At 50.6% G+C, this 18,643-nt stretch overlaps 1 protein-coding gene across 1 annotated transcript in view; it reads right to left on the bottom strand.

Moving 5' to 3' along the window:
* Positions 1-3,888: 3,888 nt before the first annotated feature.
* Positions 3,889-18,643, bottom strand: part of PRDM2 (PR/SET domain 2) — a 122,790-nt gene continuing 108,035 nt past the window's right edge. Inside the window, 2 exon segments of the mRNA XM_037729863.1 lie at positions 3,889-5,800; positions 12,322-12,465. Of these exon segments, the coding sequence (XP_037585791.1) occupies positions 12,345-12,465 (121 nt within the window). The 3' untranslated portion in view covers positions 3,889-5,800; positions 12,322-12,344.

The following is an 18,643-nucleotide window of genomic DNA, read 5'->3' as shown; positions in this document are numbered from 1 at the left end:
TGAGGGAGGATCCCCATCTGCTGGCGAGAGGCAGCATCACAGCCTCAGGTGAGCTGCTGGGTATTCCTCTGCCCGGCTCCCACCTGTGGTACCCAGGAAGACTCAGTCCCAGCCACAGCTGATGTGTTTGGTGAGCTGTGTGTGTGACTTCCTCAGGTTCCCTTGGTGGACACACGTACAGCCCTGGTCACTCAGCAGGTCACTAAATCCTGGACCTCTCAGAAGTGCCAGATTCTCCATTGCAATCCCCACTGGGATCCCTCTAACCTGTCCCAGCGAAGTCGAGGTTGCCCACATTCTGCATGTTGCTGCACAGAGGCCTATGGGGGCTCCCTGTTTCCTGACCCATCCCAGTACCTCTGTCCTGTTTCTCCACTGAAGACAGGTGATCAGGTTCAGCAGGCTCTGTGAGGCACCTGGAAGGTGGGCATTGCTGGAGGCTGTCACCCCTCTACTAGGAGGGCTCAGTGCAATGTTCTAAAGAGTCAACAGAGGCCGGGCAAGGTGGCTCAAGCCTGTAATCCCAGCACTTTGGGAGGCTGAGGTGGACGGATCACAAGGTCAGGAGTTCAAGACCAGCCTGACCAACATGGAGACACCCCATCTCTACTAAAAACACAAAATTTGCCGGACATGGCGGTGCATGCCTGTAATCCCAGCTACTTGGGAGGCTGAGGCAGGAGAATCACTTGAATCTGGGAGGCGGAGGTTGCAGTGAACTGAGATTGTGCCACTGCACTCCAGCCAGGGCAACAAGAGTGAAACTCCATTTGAAAAAAAAAGAAAAAGAGTCACCAGAAATGCTTTGTTGAACGAAAACTCAGAGGCTCTGGCAACTTCGATTTGTTATTCTGGTGGAGGCTGGATGCTATTTTCAATCATTGCTATGCCCATAATCCTCAAACTTAGCAGGTGTTAAACTTGGCGGGACATGCCGAGCTTGTTAACAATACAACCCATTCTGATTCAGCACCTGCTGGGGTGGAAGCCAAGTATCTCTGTTAACAACAGGACCAGGTGATCCCAGAAACAGGTAAGTTTACTTACGCTAAAGAGACCCAGTAGTAGGCAATTTTTATCCTCACTGAAACGTAGGAAGGTGGAGCGATTACCATCCCCTTGTACAAACAAGGAACCAAGCTGAGACCAGTGACCAGCCCAAGGTCACAGCCAGTATGGAGCAGAGCTGAGATTAACCTGGGCCTGGTGCTCCAACACCTGTCTTTTAAACCAGTGTGTCTTGTATGGGTACAAATCTGGGGTGAAGCAAAAGCCCAGGAGCGGATTGCTGTACCCTGGGAGTTAGGGACTGACCTCTGTTGCAATGTTTCCGCTTGCAAGGTAGCTTGAGATCATAAGGAATTGCTAAAGCAGTGGTAAAGGGAGCAGCAAGGGACAGGGATGGGTGAGTAGGACATCTTGGCCTTGGGGCCCTGATAGGCCTGTGTCCAATACCAGGCCCACATCTACCAGTTATGTGACCCTGGTCCAATCGTCTAACATCTCGGAGCCTCACATTTTTCATCTGCGAAGTGGCTATTGAGATACTCACACTGCTGTGTTGTGGGATGAGAGAGATGTTGAGGGAATGCCTGGCACTGTCTGTGTAAGAATAGCAGCCGTGGGCTTGGAAGCGAGGGCTGCCTTGGGCCCAGGTTGATGCGGAGCAGGTGTGATCTGGAAGAGTCACCCAGTTCACCAAGCTACATTGTGCAGAACAGACATTAGACCCGCCCTGCCCACCTCGAAGCCTGTTGGAAGAAGGGGACGGAATTATGCATGACATTATCTGATGAAGCTGAAAGGTAGCCCATTGATGGACCTCGTCAGTTTCATTTTAATTCCAGCCTACTAAGAAAACTTCTCTTCCCTTCATGAATCTTTCTAAAGCCTAATGTGGAGGTTAGGTGTGGCGACCTCATCGGGATCTGCAGGAGTCCTCCTCCAGGGAGCCTTCCCGGATGCCCAGGCTGGATCTGAGGTCCCACCACTATGCTCCAATGCACCCAGGATTGGCCTCCACACTTTTCATGTTCTGAAATTGTTTATTTTCTCCTCCATCTACTCTCCCCCTGCCATCTCTACCCCTGTGAGTCCCTGCATAGCAAGGCCTGTGTGAAATTCATCTCTGTCTGTCCAGACTAGGGGACTGGCCAATGCTGATGAGTTGAATATGTGGATTTCACCTCACTAGGAGTCTACTTTGTTTCCTTTCTAGATAAATGTCCTCCAAAGAGTGGATGGTTAATTTTAGGTGTCAGCTTGAGTTGACCCCAGGGTACCCAATGAGCGTCCAGATCAAATGTTCTTTCTGGGTGTATCTGTGAGGGTGTTTCCAGATGAGATTCACATTTGAGTCTGAGGACTCAGTAGATCACCCTCCCCAGTATGGGTGGCATACTCCAATCCATTAAAGACCTGGATAGAGCAAAATGTAGAAGCAGCAATTCACCCCTTTCCCCTGCCCCGCTGCTGAACTGGGACCTCTCACCTCACCTTTTCCTGCCCTCAGACTGACTTGATTTATATCAACTCCCCTGGTTCTCAGACCTTTGGACTTGGACTCAGTTAGACCACTGGCTTTCCTGGGTCCCCAGCTTGCAGGAAGCAGATTTGGGACTTCTCAGCCTTCACAGCATGTGAGCCAATTCATCACAGTAAATCATATATATACCTAATCTCCTTCTGGTTCTGTTTCTCTGGAGAACTCGAACACATCACCTCTGCTCCTTTTCAGAGGAAGTGTTTCAGTGAAAAGATAGAACTTTGGGTTCTTCCTCCTACTTTTCTGCAATATTTGGATGTGAACAAAGACCATTTTGGGGTCTCCTTCCACCCAAACCCAAGAATACACTTCCCTCGCACTTCCCATAAGAATCCCCCTGTACCCATCCCATCCTCTTGGGACTCTGATATCTAGCTCTGCCAGGGTTTGTGATCAGAGAGATGGTTATTCCTTCATAGAATCCACTTACATTCATACCCAGTAGGGTGGCTAAAATTTAAAAAGACAGTGCCAAGTGCTGCTAAGGATGTGGGGAAACAGGAATCCTTACGTATGGCTGGTGGGAATGTGAAATAGTGCAGCTGCTTTGGAAAACAGTTTGGCAGTTCCTCAAAACGTGGAATATAGGGTTGCCATATGACCCAGTCCCCTCCTAGCCATATATCCAAGAAGATCTATGTCCATACAAAAACTGTCACGCGAATATTCATAGCAGCAACATTTTTAATAGCCAAGAAGCAGAACCAACCCCAAAATAAATCACCTGAAGAATGAGTGAGTGAAATGTGTTCTATTCCTACAATGGAACATTTAGCCATAAAAAGGAATGAAATCCTTTTAAACGTTAGGCTGAGTAAAAGAAGCCAGTCACAAAAGATCACATGTCTTCTAGTTCCGCTTCTATGAAATGTCCAGAATAGACAAACCTACAGGAACAGAAAGTAGAACTGTGGTAGGGGCTTTGGGGGAAATGGGGTGTAACTCCTAACAAGCATGGGGTTTCTTTTTAGGGGTGATGAAAATGTTCTACAATTGATTGTGGAGATGGCTACATAACACTGAAAGTACTAAAAGCCACTAATGTGTACGCTTAAGTGGGTAAGTGGTACGATCTGTGGATTAGCCCTCAATAAAGTTGTTTGAGAATATATTTGCAATCACAAGACGTCTTTCAGGTCTTAGTGATGTGGTTTAACTCACTGGCTGGCAGGTGGCAGAGTAGAGTTGCTTACCACGTGGGACATTTCCAAGAGTGAGGTTCCATGAGCCCTTGGTTCCTCACGTTGCTGGGAGGGAGCATTCAGAGACCCCCCCACCCCACTCCCACGGAAACCACCAACACAGAAGACAAAGCACAGAAACGAAAATGATCACGCCCACCCTTGTTCCTCACAATCGCTCTTCACACTTTTATTGTTAATTCTCTTCACATGGCAGATACAGAGCTGTCGTCTTGAAGACCAACACTGACCAGGCTATGCCGCTTTTACAAAATCATCCCCCCTTCTCGTTACTGGAACAGTTTTCCTGACCGTCTGGGAGTGTTGAAGGGTGACCAGCACATTTGCACATGCAAACAAGGAGTGACCCCAAGGCCTCAACCAAATTTCCCAGAGTTCACCGTGGGCTGCAGGTGACTTCCCAGGTTTTGGGTTTGTGAGCTTTCCTCGCTGCTGCAAGGGGAGGCCCTCAAGAACCGAGAGGCCGGGATATGGTTCATGAGTGTTAACATTTACGGGACAGAAGCGCATCATCAGGATAAGGAACAGCCTCAGCACGTCATGCTCATGAGGGTTAACTGTAGGAGCGGGTGAAAGGATTCCAGTTTATGAAAATTTAAAGCAAACAACGGTTTTTAGCTGGGTGGAAAACAGGAAAACTCGATGTCGGCCAATGACCAGCATTTTTCTGCCCATGTGAGGGTCGCATGAGACCCTTCTCCTAGACCCTTAGCAGACCCCATACGGCAGCTGACTGACTCATTAAATAACACAAGTTATAAAACTTTAAAAATGGGGCATTTACAGTCAGGGACATAAATACGTGCTTTTAAAAGTGTCTACACACATATTTACAGAGTTGCAAGATCAACCATAGTAGCCCTGAAAAAAAAAAAATCCCTTTATTGTGTGACAGATCGTGCTCATCAGAGCTCCTTCCTCTCGCTCTGGGTTTGATAGCTCGCTATTGAAATCGGAGCTGAGAAAACAGCACCCAAGTGGCTCAGACATCCTCGTCTGGGGTCTGCCCCAAAGGCACAAAACCCAAGAACCTCACTGAACTGGGTCCAATCGCCAAGCTCAGCTCACCCGTTTCTCCAAGACATGGACTGTGTTCCAGAGAGCAGGAGTCAGCCCTGTCCACCCCTGGCAGGATGGCCTCCAAAATCTCTTCTTCTTCCCCCTGTGCTTTTAAATGTTTCCTTTTTTTTTTTTTTTTTTTTCATTTCTCAATTTGTTTGTTTCCTATTGCGGCTAATTTGAGAAGCTCAGACACTAAAGGTGTTCATGGTCCCACCAAGTGTGGCAATGAAGGGCACAGGAGATCCCTCCCTTCCACACACTGGCCCCATTCCCTGCCCTTCCCAATGAAGGAAATAGATCTGCAAGTGAGGACAAAGTCTTTCTCCCAGGTGCACCTGATTTGAGGTTCTCTGCAAAGGACTCAAGAGCAATGGACCGATGAGAATTTCAAGTCTGGAAATGACTCAAGAGCCAGAAACGCAGACACCTTAGGCAAGGAAGGGGGGTTTCCATGTACTGGGGCCAAGGGGAGTCTTCGGGCTTGGCTCCAACGTGTCAATATGCTATGGATTCCCAGAGATGTTGCAGGAGAGGGAAGGTGGGGAGAGGGGGTGGTACTGAAGGGGAACTTGGCCTCCTCCTGAAGGCTTTCCTAAAGCTGACCCCTGGGTCAGACCAAAGTCCCCATAATGGCAAAAGCCAACTCAGGAAGCGAAATGCCGGGTCAAGGAGCTCTTGAAAAATTGCATAGTAGGAGAGGCCCCACCCCAACAGGAAGACAGAGCTCCCGAGAGCTGCATCCAGACATCATGCCGAACGACAGCCTGGAGTTGGCCGCCTTCCTGCCGCCCTGGGGTTCAGGACCCGTGTTTGAAGAGCACTCGCACACCCGCACGAGAACACACGCACACACACACATGCACGCACACAGGCGCACGCACACATGCACCCCCTTTCTCGAGCAGGCTCACACAACTGGGATAGGTCGGTACTCCCTGCAGGGCAGTCTGCCAGTCCCTTTGGCTTCACTGATTCCAGGTCACTTCGGGTGCTGAGGAGAAAAAGGAAATGAACATAATGACGGTGAGCACGTATTCAGTCCCGATCGCAGGTGGTCCATGTGTTATCCCACTTAATTTTGTAATTAAACTGTGTACTGAAACATCAAGCTGAAAAGCATAGCTTGATGAATTTTCACAGTGAATACACCTGCAAAGCTGGCACCCAGATGAAAAACCAGAACGTGACAGTCACCCATCAACCCCAAACCCATGACCCCTTTAAGGATACATGAACCCTCCTGCCCTCCAGAAGAACCACTGTCCTCACCTCTAACACGGTAGACTGATTTCACCCATTTTTTAAGTTAAATAAATAGGATCAATCAGTACATCTCCTCCTGTGTCTGGCTTTTTCCACTCAGTGTTTGTGAGAGCCACCCATTCTGCATGTGTGGTTGATGCTTGCAACCTTGTTATTGTGTAGTGTGTTACTATAGAAATACACCACATCTAGGCTGGACACGGTGGCTCATGCCTGTAATCCCAGCACTTTGGGAGACCAAGGCGGGTGGATCACCTGAGGTCAGGAGTTCAAGACCAGCCGGCCAACACGGTGAAACCCCATCTCTACTCAAAATACAAAAATTAGCTGGGTATCATGGCATAAGCCTGTAATCCCAGCTACTTGGGAGGCTGAGGCAGGAGAATCGCTTGAACCCAGGAGGCGGAGGTTGTAGTGAGCTGCGATCCCGCCATTGCACTCCAGCCTAGGCAATTAAGAACGAAACACCGTCTCAAAGAAAAAAAAAATGCACCACATCTATCCAGCTATTCCTCTGCTGATCCACAACTGGGAACTTCCAGTTTGGTGCCATGTGAGTCATGTGCTAGAACATTCTTATATGTGTCTAGAAGACACATGTGGTGCACATATCTATGCATTGCTGCTGAGCGGAAGTGCTGGGTTGTAGGATGCACACAGATGACGTATCAGCATTCTCACAGGTGTTTTCTGGTGCGTGTGGGTGCGTATCTGCTGAGTGTGTCCCCTGCAGTGGGACTGCTGGGTCCTGAGGTACCCAGAAGTTCAGCATCAGTCACCACTGCCAGTTTTCCAAAGTGATTGTACTCTCCCTTAATTTCCTTTGGATGTCCACAACCCTCAAGGCAGGCAACACAGATCCCCATTTTATAGGAAAGAAATGGAAGACTAAGAGAAGAGAAATAACTTTTACAAGTGTGCTGATGATGAGCAGCAGAGGTGAGACTCGAACCCAGGCTAGGCTCACTCCAGCACCTGTCTGCTCTTCCAGTCTGGAGGGGATGGCTGTGCCCTCGTGCTTCCTCCGCAGAAACCACATTCACAGAGCTTAGAACAGAGCTGAGCACATGAGTGAGTCCTGAATAATGTTCATTGCAGGCAGGGCGCAGTGGCTCACGGTGGTAATCCCAGCGCTTTTGAGAGGCTGAGGTGGGCAGATCACCTGAAGTCAGGAGTTTGAGACCAGCCTGGCCAACATGTTGAAACTCCACCTCTACTAAAAATACAAAAATTAGCCAGGCATGGTGGTGGGTGCCTGTAATCCCAGCTACTCAGGAGGCTGACACAGGAGAATCGCTTGAAGCCAGGAGGCGGAGGTTGCAGTGAGACGAGATCGCACCACCGCGCTCCAGCCTGGGTGACAGAGTGAGACCCTGTGTCAAAATCAATCAATCGATCAATACTGTTCACTGCATTGGGTTGAATTGAGCTGGGCCAAGTTCAGGACACAGTTCTGTGGCCCAGTGGACCTGGTCACCATTACGATTACTAAAAATAACTACCATTATTATTACTACTGCTAATAATGTAATATTTCTATCATAATAATACCAGTTGTTTATGGAAGGCTTACTGCATGCCAGGCACTCTGCTAAGGGCTTTTCATTCACTAACATATTCAATCCTCTCAATAAACCCATGAGAGAGGTATTATCATTATTAACCCATTTCACAGATGTGAATTCAAACACAGAGGAGTGAAGTAGCCACCGAAGGTATAGCTCCAGAAACTGTGCACTTAACCACTACCCTATGTTAATTTCAATTCCCTGAAATGTCGCGATGGGGCTGGAAAGGGCTGCTTGCGGGGGAGTGGGATGTCTTCAAGAGAGGCAGTGTTCCTTCCCAAAGGATGGCTGCTTATGCAGCAGGCCAGCCTGTCTGCCTGTGCCCGTGAGCCAGAGCATGGGGAGGAAAGGAAGCAGAGGCAGAGCCAGCTATGGAGTGGCTGCATTCCCTTGGCCGGGTGTGGCCAGCAAGTGTGAGTTTCCCCTGGGTCACGTGGGATCCATAAAAGGAGCCATCTTGCCAGACCCCAACCAAGAGGGCAGCCCTTTAGGGAAGCCACAGCAGCCTGGGCTGGGGGCTGGACCTGAGAAGGAGTGAAGCTCTCATACGAGGGAGATGAGCCAGGATGGGGGACCTCTACACACCTCACTCCCAGGACCCCAGGAGGGAGCCCATGTCAGAAAGCCTGCCACAAAGGGCCCTCAGGTCGCTGGTCTTAGCCAAAGGAGCAGCAACAGCTGAGAGAAGGATCACAACCGTGGCCAGACAGGTCAGAGGCTGTCCCTTCCCTGGGCTTCCCGCTGAACCCCTGGGGTAGGGTGAAGACAGGATGTGCAAAGGAAGCCTCCCTATAGCCTAAGCAGTGTGGTACTTTTCTGCACTTAAAAGTGAACAGAAACCTCTGGGCTTTGAGCCACAGTAAAGGGGATGCCGCAAAGGCTGACAAAAGGCAGGGCCTGCCAGAAACCAGGCTCCTCTGTGTTCATTCTCGCTGCATTCAGACCATCTGGGAGATGGGTGATGGAGCCTTGAATCTGGCATGGGCAACAGCGGGCAAAGCAGCCGAGGCCATGGGTCCTTCGAGAAGGCCATCCTTTTCTCCGTACAAAACCCGCATGCACACACAGTTTTGCATGAAGGAGGCATGACCCACTTAAAATCCAGCAATGGTCCCGGAAATCAGAAGACCAGAGTGCCGATGCCAGGTCTGCCACGTGCCCCTCCACGTCAGTTTCCTTCCCTGTAAAACGAGGGCTTTGGTCTGCACACACCCTCCTGAACTAAAATACTTTGCTGTGGCATTTTCATAAGTCTGGAACTGTGTTCAATAGTGCTATGGACTGAACTGTGTACCCCTAAAACCCTTATGCTGAAGACCTAACCCCTCCATGTGATGGTATTTAGAGGTGGGGCCTCTGAGAGGTGATTAGGTTTAGACGAGATCACAAAGAAAGGCTCACGGTGAGATAAGTGGACTTCTAAGAAGAGACCCCAGAAAGCTTGCTCTCCCCCAGGCTCCCACCCTGTGAGGACACAGCAGGAAGGTGGCTGTCTGCAAACCAGGAAGAGAGCCCTCACCAGAACCTAGCTATGGTGGCTCCCTGATCTGGTACTTCCAGCCCCGAGAACCATCAGGAAATAAATCTGTGTTCCATATTTAAGCCACATAATCGATGGTATTTTGTGATGGCTGCCTGAGCTAACTAAGGTAAAAGTATAAAGAAGATTTTTTTAAAAATTCTTTTAAAATAATATAAGTAGCACATGCTTGGTATAAGTACCAATTTTTAAAATGGAAAGAAAAAGCTACATAGGATTTTATGGAGCAAGTTTTAGTCACTTAGACAGTAAACTGTGAGTTTGGAACCTTCGTTGTTGGTGAGCAGAGATTGTAAGATGCAGAGGCAAATAACATTAGGCCTTTCTTCATTTGATTGCTCAGCTTGGGAAACTGTGTTTTGTGGTGGGGGGAGTTTTATCTTTTTTAAAACAAAGTCTCACTCTGTGGCCAGGCTGGAGTGCAGTGGTGCAATCTCAGCTCACTGCAACCTCCGACTCCCAGGTTCAAGCAATTCTCCTGCCTCAGCCTCCCGAGCAGCTGGGACTACAGGAACCCACCACCATGCCAAATTAGTTTTTCTTGTATTTTTAGTAGAGACGGGGTTTCACCAGGTTGGCCAGGATGGTCTCAATCTCTTGACCTCGTGATACACCCGTTTCAGCCTCCCAAAGTGCTGGGATTACAGGTGTGAGCCACCACGCCCAGCCTGTATGTGTTACTAAAGGAGGAAAAAAAGGCCACCACCTAGGACAGTGCCCAGCCCTGGGGCACAGCCTCAATTCATAAGGCTTGGCAAATGCTACATACATTTCATCCCCGTCTTTGTCAAGCCTGCAGTGGTCAACAGAAATGCCCCAGTCTGTTTAGGAAGCCAACCCATTGCACCTGGCTCACCCTCCGGCTCAGAGAACACCTGCTCTGGGGTGGAAGCATTCCTGGGTGCCCATCAACACAGAAGGTTCATGCAGCAGCCTTGGCTACAAGGAGAATGCCAGACACAAACGGTTCCCAGAGTCGGAACTGCTCATTCTGGTATGGCCTCCCATTTTCCAGAAGGCCTCAATTTTTCCTTCTGTAAAATGGGAGGCTCATCTCCCAGGGCCTCCCAATTCTGTATTAGAGTCCATCTCAGTGTTGTTCCATGAGGCCCCAGCTCAGGGTCAAGTCCCCAGATTCTCCTGTCAGGGGCAGCTGGCCCCGGAGAGACAGGTTCAGTCCCAGCGGCAGACAACAGACTCTCTGGGGAAGAGTGGATTTTATTTTCACTCCCCTCCCCAAACCCCAGAGGAATAAAGCCAAGCTGGAAACTCCAACTGCTTAAGAAAGAGAGAAGTGAGTGAGGTGTTGGGGTGGGAGGGCAGGCAGAAGGAAGACAGGGCTTTCTCTTGCTGGTATAACACAAAAGATCTCCGAGTTTCAGAATTCAGCCCATTCTTGCCTTGAACTGCACTCTCATTCCAAACAGCCCTGGCTTGTGTTTTAACCCCCGCCTTGTGCTAAGCAGGCATCTCCAAACTAAGTGTGTCCCAGAACCACCCGGCCATCTGCTAATGCAGGTTCCCTGGCCCATGCCATCAATACCCACCCACCAAGACAAGCAGGGCTGCGGGGGTGGTGGCAGGTCCCCTCCCTGCCATTAACCCAGTATTCCACATCTGTCCTGTGCCAAGCACTTCCATGCTGGGTATGTCTCAGGGGTGACGTGACTTCCCACTGAAATGTGAACTCGGGATTTTATAATGGGGTTTGGCCCTATTTAGACTACAGCCCAGTAAATAGGATTTGGGCCTTTTTGGCATGTTGTACATTTGGAACTGGGCTCTGGGGTCTGTATTTATAACAGCATCCTAGATCTTCAGACACCTGAGGTCCTCTGGTCACGCTTTGCAATGCTGACCCTGGGGACACAATGAATGTAGTCGTGTGGTGTCACCAACAGGGAGGGTCAAGCCTGCCCGTGGGTCACCAGCAAAACCCAGGTACGCCAAAAATGAAAAGCCTGGCTTCCATGTTTTCATCTGACAGCAATCTTAGAGTGATTCCAGGTTTTTACCACCAGAAAACCTAGGAAGAGACTGTTTTGGTCCAAAATAAATCTGAGTTTTATATTTTATGGATTAGGACAGACTATATATCCGTCATCTGAAATGCTTGAGACTCGAAAGTTTTTAGATTTTGGATTTTTTTTGGATTTTGGAATATTTGCATTACATACTTACCGGTTCAGCATCCTTAATCCAAAAATCTGAAATCTGGAATGCTCCAATGAGCATTTCCTTCGAGTGTCATGTCTGTACTCAAGTTTCAGGTTTGGGGATGTTTTAAGATTTTGGATTTTTGGATCAGGGTCACTCAACCTGTATTATTTTTACTTTCAAATACAGTGTGGGAATAGGAACGCTGCAATCTTTTCTGGGCTGAGCGCCTCTGAGGCAGTTGAGACCTGAGTATAATGACTATTGTTTTTGTTTTTGTTTTGAGACAGAGTCTCGCTCTGTTGCCAGGCGCCAGGCAGGAGTGCAGTGGCACGATTTCGGCTCACTGCAACCTTCGCCTCCTGGGTTCAAGCAATTCTCCTTCCTTAGCCTCCCAAGTAGCTGGGACTACAGGCGGGTGCCACCACGCCCAGCTGATTTTTGTATTTTTTAGTAGAGACAGGTTTCACCACGTTGGCCAGGATGGTCTCGATCTCCTGACCTCGAGATCCACCCGCCTCGGCCTCCCAAAGTGCTGGGATTACAGGCGTGAGCCACCGCGCCCAAACAAATGACTTTTATTATTATTCCAATAATGACTTACCGAGTGCTGATTATGTGGCGGACCTGTTCTGGGTGCTTTGCACATTTGACACTTGTAATTCTCACAATCACCCCATAAAGTAGGTACTATTGTGGTGCCCACCGTACAAATGTGGAAACTGAGGCTCAGAAAGACTAAGTCACATGCTTGAAGTTCACAGCCAGGAAGTGGCAGAGCTGGGATGTGAAACAGGCAGTCCAGAGTCTGCCCTCAGCCACGTGCCCTCCCGGAGGGAGGCCCTGCCCCGTGCCCAGTACACACAAGCAATCACGCCCACCCCCTTTCTCTCCTTCCCACCCCACCCAAGACCCAAGCCCACGCCCCCTTGACCCCCAGGCCCACCCAAACAGTGCCGGAAGCTGCTCCATCCTGCCTCGTACCTGTCAGGGAGCAGGCAGGGTGTCTACTCTTTGAAGAATGGTCCCTGGAACTGGGCTGCAGCCGGGGCCTTGACCTTCCTACACTGCCTGGTGATGTACGGGGCGGCTGGTGGAGGGCATCGGGACGCCAAGCGGAGGCTGTAGCTGTGCAGGAAGAGGAACAACACACATTGTCACCAGGAGCCCAGCCCGGTGCCCCAGACATTGCTTGAGGGGCTTCCTTAGTGCTGGTCACCACTTCCTAGGCCCGGGCGGGACTGTACTTCCTGGACATTTTGAGGCCAGGTGCCTGGCGTCAACTAACAGGACATGAGCTTTAACCACCAATGTGCACTTCTCCATGTTCAGTCCACCACACTGTCTCCCCTCGGAGGCGATCGCAGGAGCACGGGTGAGAGCAGTGTCCATTGGCACGGTTCTGAGACACCGTGATGGGCAGCGCCGTCTGGTGACCCCCAGTGGACATGCAAGTGAGCCGGAATGACTCCGGTTGCATCAGAATAATGGCTTTGCCCTTCTCTGATTCCACTCCCCACCTGCCTCCCTGTTCTCCCTTCCTGCCAGGCCCCAGCACCCATAAGGCAGAAAGCATCTGGGGAGGTTGCTGTTGCCAAAGCAGAAACGCACCTGCTGGGTTGTGGGGGATGGAGGCAGGTCTCCTCCCTGCCCTAGCCCCGCACTCCGCATCCAAGCTAGGTATCTCAGAGGGCTGATGTGACTTCCCACAGAGATGTGAACCCAGGATTTTTCTTTTTTTGGCATGATTTTGCCCTATTTGTACTATATAGCCCAGTAAATGGGATTTGAGTTTTTCAGAAAGGCCTTTTAAAATTTCTTTGAAAGACAGATAACTCACACCATTATTCCTCTCCTTTCCTCACTCAGCTAACTTGTACTTCTCTTTCATATCGCAGCTGGGATGCTACCTCCTCCAGGAAGCCTTCCTTCTTTAACTCCTGGGTGAGGTGTTCCTCCATCAAGCCCCTGATGTGTCCCCATCCCAGGACTTGTTACACTGAATTAAAAGCCCAGAATAAGGCATCTGCCTTTCTCATGAGCTCTGAGATCCCAAGGTCAGGGTCTTTGTTCATTGTTGCATCCCCAGCTTGGCACAATAAAAATAAACATCTGGCAGGGCACAGTGGCTCCCCAGCACTCTGGGAAGCTGAGGCAGGTGGATCACATGAGGTCAGGAGTTCGAGACCAGCCTGGTCAACATGGTGAAACCCGTCTCTACTAAAAATAAAAAAAATTAGCCGGGCGTGGTGGTGGGCTCCTGTAATCCCAGTTACTCGGGAGGCTGAGGCAGGAGAATGGCTTGAACCCAGGAGGGAGAGGCTGCAGTGAGCTGAGATTGTTCCATTGTACTCCATGCTGGTGACAGAGCAAGACTCCATCTCAAATAAATAAACAAATAAACATCCACTGAGTAAGGGTGATGCATGTCACACAGGCTTACTGCATGTCCAGAACTCTGCTAGGCATTTTACATACACAAACAATCTAACTCCTCACACGGCCTATCCAGGTGGATACTGTTATTATCTCTAATTTACAGATGAGGAAACTGAGGCACAGAGAGCCTGTCACCTGTCTGCCTCTCTAGATAGAACAATGGAAAGTGAGGTGGGGGGGCCTCCGGACAAGGCGGCCCAGGTCAGGGACAGGACCCGTGACAAAGATTTCACCAGCCCCAAATGCTGACAGTGCCAAAGCTGACAAGGGAACTCAACCGATATTAAAATAAGCAAATGCATCAACAGACAAACAAATACAGAAGGTGTCGGAGAGAAGCCTTAGACAACACGAAGATCTGCTGTTGTCACAAGGGAGCCTCTCCGAGGGCCTGGCTCTCCGTCAAGGTCAGGGCTGCCTGTTTGACTCCTCCCCCGCACTGTGCAGCCAGGGCCTACGGTCAGCTCGGTCTACTCGCCTGTGCAAGAGTTAAGGAGGAAACGGAGGGCCCACGCTTCATGCAAGCTGCACTCCAGATGGGCCACCAAGGCCCAGGAGGGAGCCTCAGGGGGGCTGTCTCTGCAGCTAGTGGCCAACCCCATGCTAGCTGGCTGGTGTCCCAGGAGACCCAACCTGGGAGGAGACAGCCAGCTGGAAGGCTGCTGGAGACATGAACTCCTGTGTCCTGCTAAGGAATAAGAAACAGAGCTGGCAAAGAGCAGGTGCCTTCCCCACGACATCACCCTCCCTAGGAAATGTCTATCTACAGAGGTAAAGCAAGACCAGCAGAAGCTTTGGAGACAGACAAGCCCTGCATCATCAGTATTCAGCTTCTCCCTCTCTCTGCTATTAAATATCCAAAAGCCAGATCAATCGCACAAAAATAACAGCACGACCTCCCAGCCCTCTCGAGCAAGCCTGACTGCTTCTGCTCGCTTTGGCATCTATTCTGCCTGGGCTCCTGTGGATGCAGCAACCATAGCGTCTCCACCAGGGGGCGCACATCCTCCCCGGCTCAGGGCGTCCACCTGGATGGAGCGAGGAGGTCTGGGGCAAAACCCCCAAAGGCAGAGGCCCCCTCTGCCACCGCTCATCCACTGCCTGGCCTAATGCAGGACCACGGCAGCCGACATTAACATGCCCCCCATGACTCCCAAGGACTTTCTCAGCTTTCTCTCTGAACCCTCCCAGCAGCCCAGGAGGGAGGTGGAACAAATGCTTTTATACCCCTTTCACGGATGAGAAAACTGAGGCTCAGAAGGATATGGAGACTTTCCTAAGGGAGCAGAGGCCAGGCCTTTCAGCTCCTTGGGACACAACTTTGAAGAAACACCAGGTCACCACTTGGGTGTTTCCTGTTAGTTGCTTACTCCTTCACCACCAGAAGAGGATGGCTTTGAGGGCAGGGACTGAGTCTTGATCACAGCAGAATCCCGTATCCCCAGGAACAGGACCTGGCACAGGAAATGTTGGGTGGGTGGGTGGAGGCAGCCAGGAGATGTTCTGGTTTGCAGGTGGAGGAAACATGGTCACAGGACCACACCCCCTCCCCAGGCCACGCCCCCACCCAGAGACAGCAGAGCCCAGAGTCTCAGGCACAAGGACAGCTCGTGCACTCCCAGCACTGCCTCCAGTCACAAGGAGATGCCCCATCAGCCAGCGGGGGCGAGCACAGGATGCTCCCTGTGGGTCATGGTGATGGCACGGTCAGTGGCTGTGCAAGTTAAGTGTTAACAAGCCAGTGCCTCACTTATCCAGAGGCCCCTTCACCTTCGCAATCCAGAGAACAGCCTAAAACATTGTGGAAAGTCTGAGTCATCCACAACCAGTGCCCATTTATCTGTAAACCCTTTTTTTTTTCTTTCTTTTGAGATGGAGCCTCACTCTGTCGCTTAGGCTGGAGGGCAGTGGCGCGATCTCGGCTCACTGCGATTTCCACCTCCCAGGTTCAAGCGATTCTCCTGCCGCAGCCTCCCGAGTAGCTGGGACTATAGGCACTCGCCACCACACCCGGCTAATTTTTATTATTTTTAGTAGAGATGGGGTTTTACCATGTTGGCCAGGCTGCCCTCGAACTCCTGACCTCAGGTGATCCACCCATCTCAGCCTCCCAAAGTGCTGGGTTTACAGGCATGAGCCACCACATCCAGCCCCAGATCTGTAAACTCAGTGAAGCTCACTGCATGCAGGCACTAAGATTCGTGCCTGGGCCTGCAGCCCGTCCCTAAGTAGCACAAAGTCACAGGAAACTCAAGCTCTCATGTTCAGTGCATGCTGCTCTCACTGTACACACAATTCAAGCGAATACAGCCAATGGCTTACAAGTCCACAGCCAAATCAGAGGCAGCAAAATGAATAGAAGAGGAAGAAAAGAGCCCTTAGATTGAAGCAAATACAGTCTGTAGCAGACATCAGACACTTCTCTGGAAGCGGGAAAGGAGGGCAAGTTCAAGGACAGGAAATAGTATGCGCCCAGCCACGTATGTGCCATGATGTTCCAGATTCCATGCACGCTTAGTTTTGTCCTTGGTGAACCTGAAAGGCTGACAAACTTGAGAGAGGTTAACTATTAGTTATAGATGGAACGCTCGTGTCCCCTGTGCCCCATTCATATGCTGAAGCCCTAACCCCCGTATGTAGAGGTGGGACCTATGGGAGGTGACTGGATTTAATGGGGTCATGATGATGGGACATTCATGACAAGATTAATGCGTGCACCTTGTAAGAAGATACATGTGCCCTGGAAAGGTCATGTGAGAACACAGACAGAAGGTGGCAGTCTGAACCAGGAAGAGAGCCCCGGCCAGAACCGAGCCATGCTGGCACCCTCAACTTGAACTTCCAGCCTCCAGAACTGTGAAAAAATACAACTTCTGTCATTTAAGCCACCCAGTCCCTGGCATTTTGCTATGGTAGCCCAAATTTTGTTAAGACAGCTAACTTGCCCAAAGTCACGCTTGGTGAGATCAGGATCTGAACACAGGGTCTGGACCAGAGCCAGCCATCTCTGCACATGACTCCCTCCCAAGGCGACGCATCCGTGGCTTCAGTGTCCATGGCCAGCCTCACCCTGATGACTCACCGGCACCCACGCCCAGCCCACATCTGGCCTTTGAACTCCACTCATGTGCCGACATGACATCTCTTGGACATCTAGGAGGCCCCTTAAATCGGGTCCTGAATTTAAGTTATGACCCCGTCTCATGCCTGCCACCCACCATATCCTGCTCTTGTTGAACAGCACTGCATTTATGCCCTGAAAGCCAGAGACTTGGGAGTCAACAGGGTCCCTCCCTCGGCCCCTCCTGCTAGACGTCAGCTGCCACTGGCTCCATCCAGCCTGCGTTCCTTCCTCTCCTACCACTACCAGGGAGCACCTCTCGCCTGGGGTCCTTCGAGGCGCCTTCCTCACTGGACTTCTACTTCTCGCTTCTGCGCTGGCTCCCCTCCCATCTTTTCCACAGAAGTGGGACCTTCTTCCCACAAGGCCAAAGGGACCACGACATGCCCCTGCTGCAACCTTTCAAAACCCCACGGCTCCCAGGCCGCAGCCCAAGTTCCTTGATGCAGCAAGTCCAGCCCATCTCCCCTTCAGTCCTTATTCCAGCTAATCGGGGTAGAACCCATTTCCCCGTGGCCTCCAGCCCCGGCTACTCACTAAATTCAGCCAGAGAGGCCTGGGCTGCAGAGCAGGCCATGACGTCAGGATCTCTGGGGCAGGATTGGGCAATGATATTTTTAAAGCTCTTCGGCGATTCCAGCATGCAGCTGGCCTGAGAACCACTGGCCCTGGAGATGCTTCTGCGGCCGTCCTCTTGAGGTAACACAGCCCTGGTCAGGTTCCCACGGCACCAGCCCCCACAACGGCAGTTTCCCATGCATCTGTGACTGTCTGATAAACGCAGGTCTCCCCAGGGGGTCGTAGGGTCTCTGATGGCAGAGCTCGGTTGAGTTTTGCTCATCATTGTATTCTTAGTACCTAATTGTAAGTAAGTGAATAATAGACCCTCAACATTTAAGGAAGGAAGAAATGAGAGATTCAAGACTCCAAGATCTTCCCACTGCACAAGTGTTCTCACACGCCAAGAAATCTGCACCCATTTAGTGCGGGGAAGGGAAAGTGACTTACTATGATCCCAAAGATGTTTCTCTGTAAAATCCCAGCAAAGTGAATGAGATGCGCAGTCCTAAATCCCAGACATCAAGAAAGGACTGGCACGTTCAGCATCAACTGTTTTTAGAAAGCAGGGCAGCATAGCATTACCTCGGTAAGATTTTCAGGCACAGTGGTTTAACATTTTAAACACAGTGGCAGGGCGGAGCGGAAGCGCTCCGCACCTCACACCGACTGCCCAGAAGTGTCTGGTCCCTTGCAAACTGTGCTCTCCTGCCTACCCTAGGAGGGAAATTTCTGGACATTTTACTTAGAAGAAAAACTAATGGACTTTGAAAGCACAAGGGGATGCCGTACACCATCCAATCTGTACAGACGGGGAAGGGCTGGGCAGAGAGTAGATCTCAAACACCTGGTCCACTCCCGGCTCATAGGAAGGCTCAGAAACAGTGCCTCGGAATCCCTGAAGACAATGCAAGGGCCGCATCTGTTGTATTCCTGGCCTCAAGGACACATTCATTCATTCAGCCATTCAGATTTCCTGTGGCCCATTCCTGCATCAGGGACTCTAGCACAGGCTGCTCCTGGACCGCTCTTCCCCCGGTAGTCACGTGGCTCACCCCCAGGCCCCTTTTCAAGTTTCTGTTCAAATGTCTCCTTCCCAATGAGCCTCCCTTAACTAACTACTCTATTTGAAATTGCAAGTCCCCCCTAGCACTCCTCATCTCAACTCTTTTTTTTTTTTTTTTTTTT

Source organism: Cebus imitator, unplaced genomic scaffold (assembly GCF_001604975.1).
Source record: "Cebus imitator isolate Cc_AM_T3 unplaced genomic scaffold, Cebus_imitator-1.0 Scaffold15, whole genome shotgun sequence".
Lineage (NCBI taxonomy): Eukaryota > Metazoa > Chordata > Mammalia > Primates > Cebidae > Cebus > Cebus imitator.
This window is presented reverse-complemented; position numbering and strand designations above follow the sequence as displayed.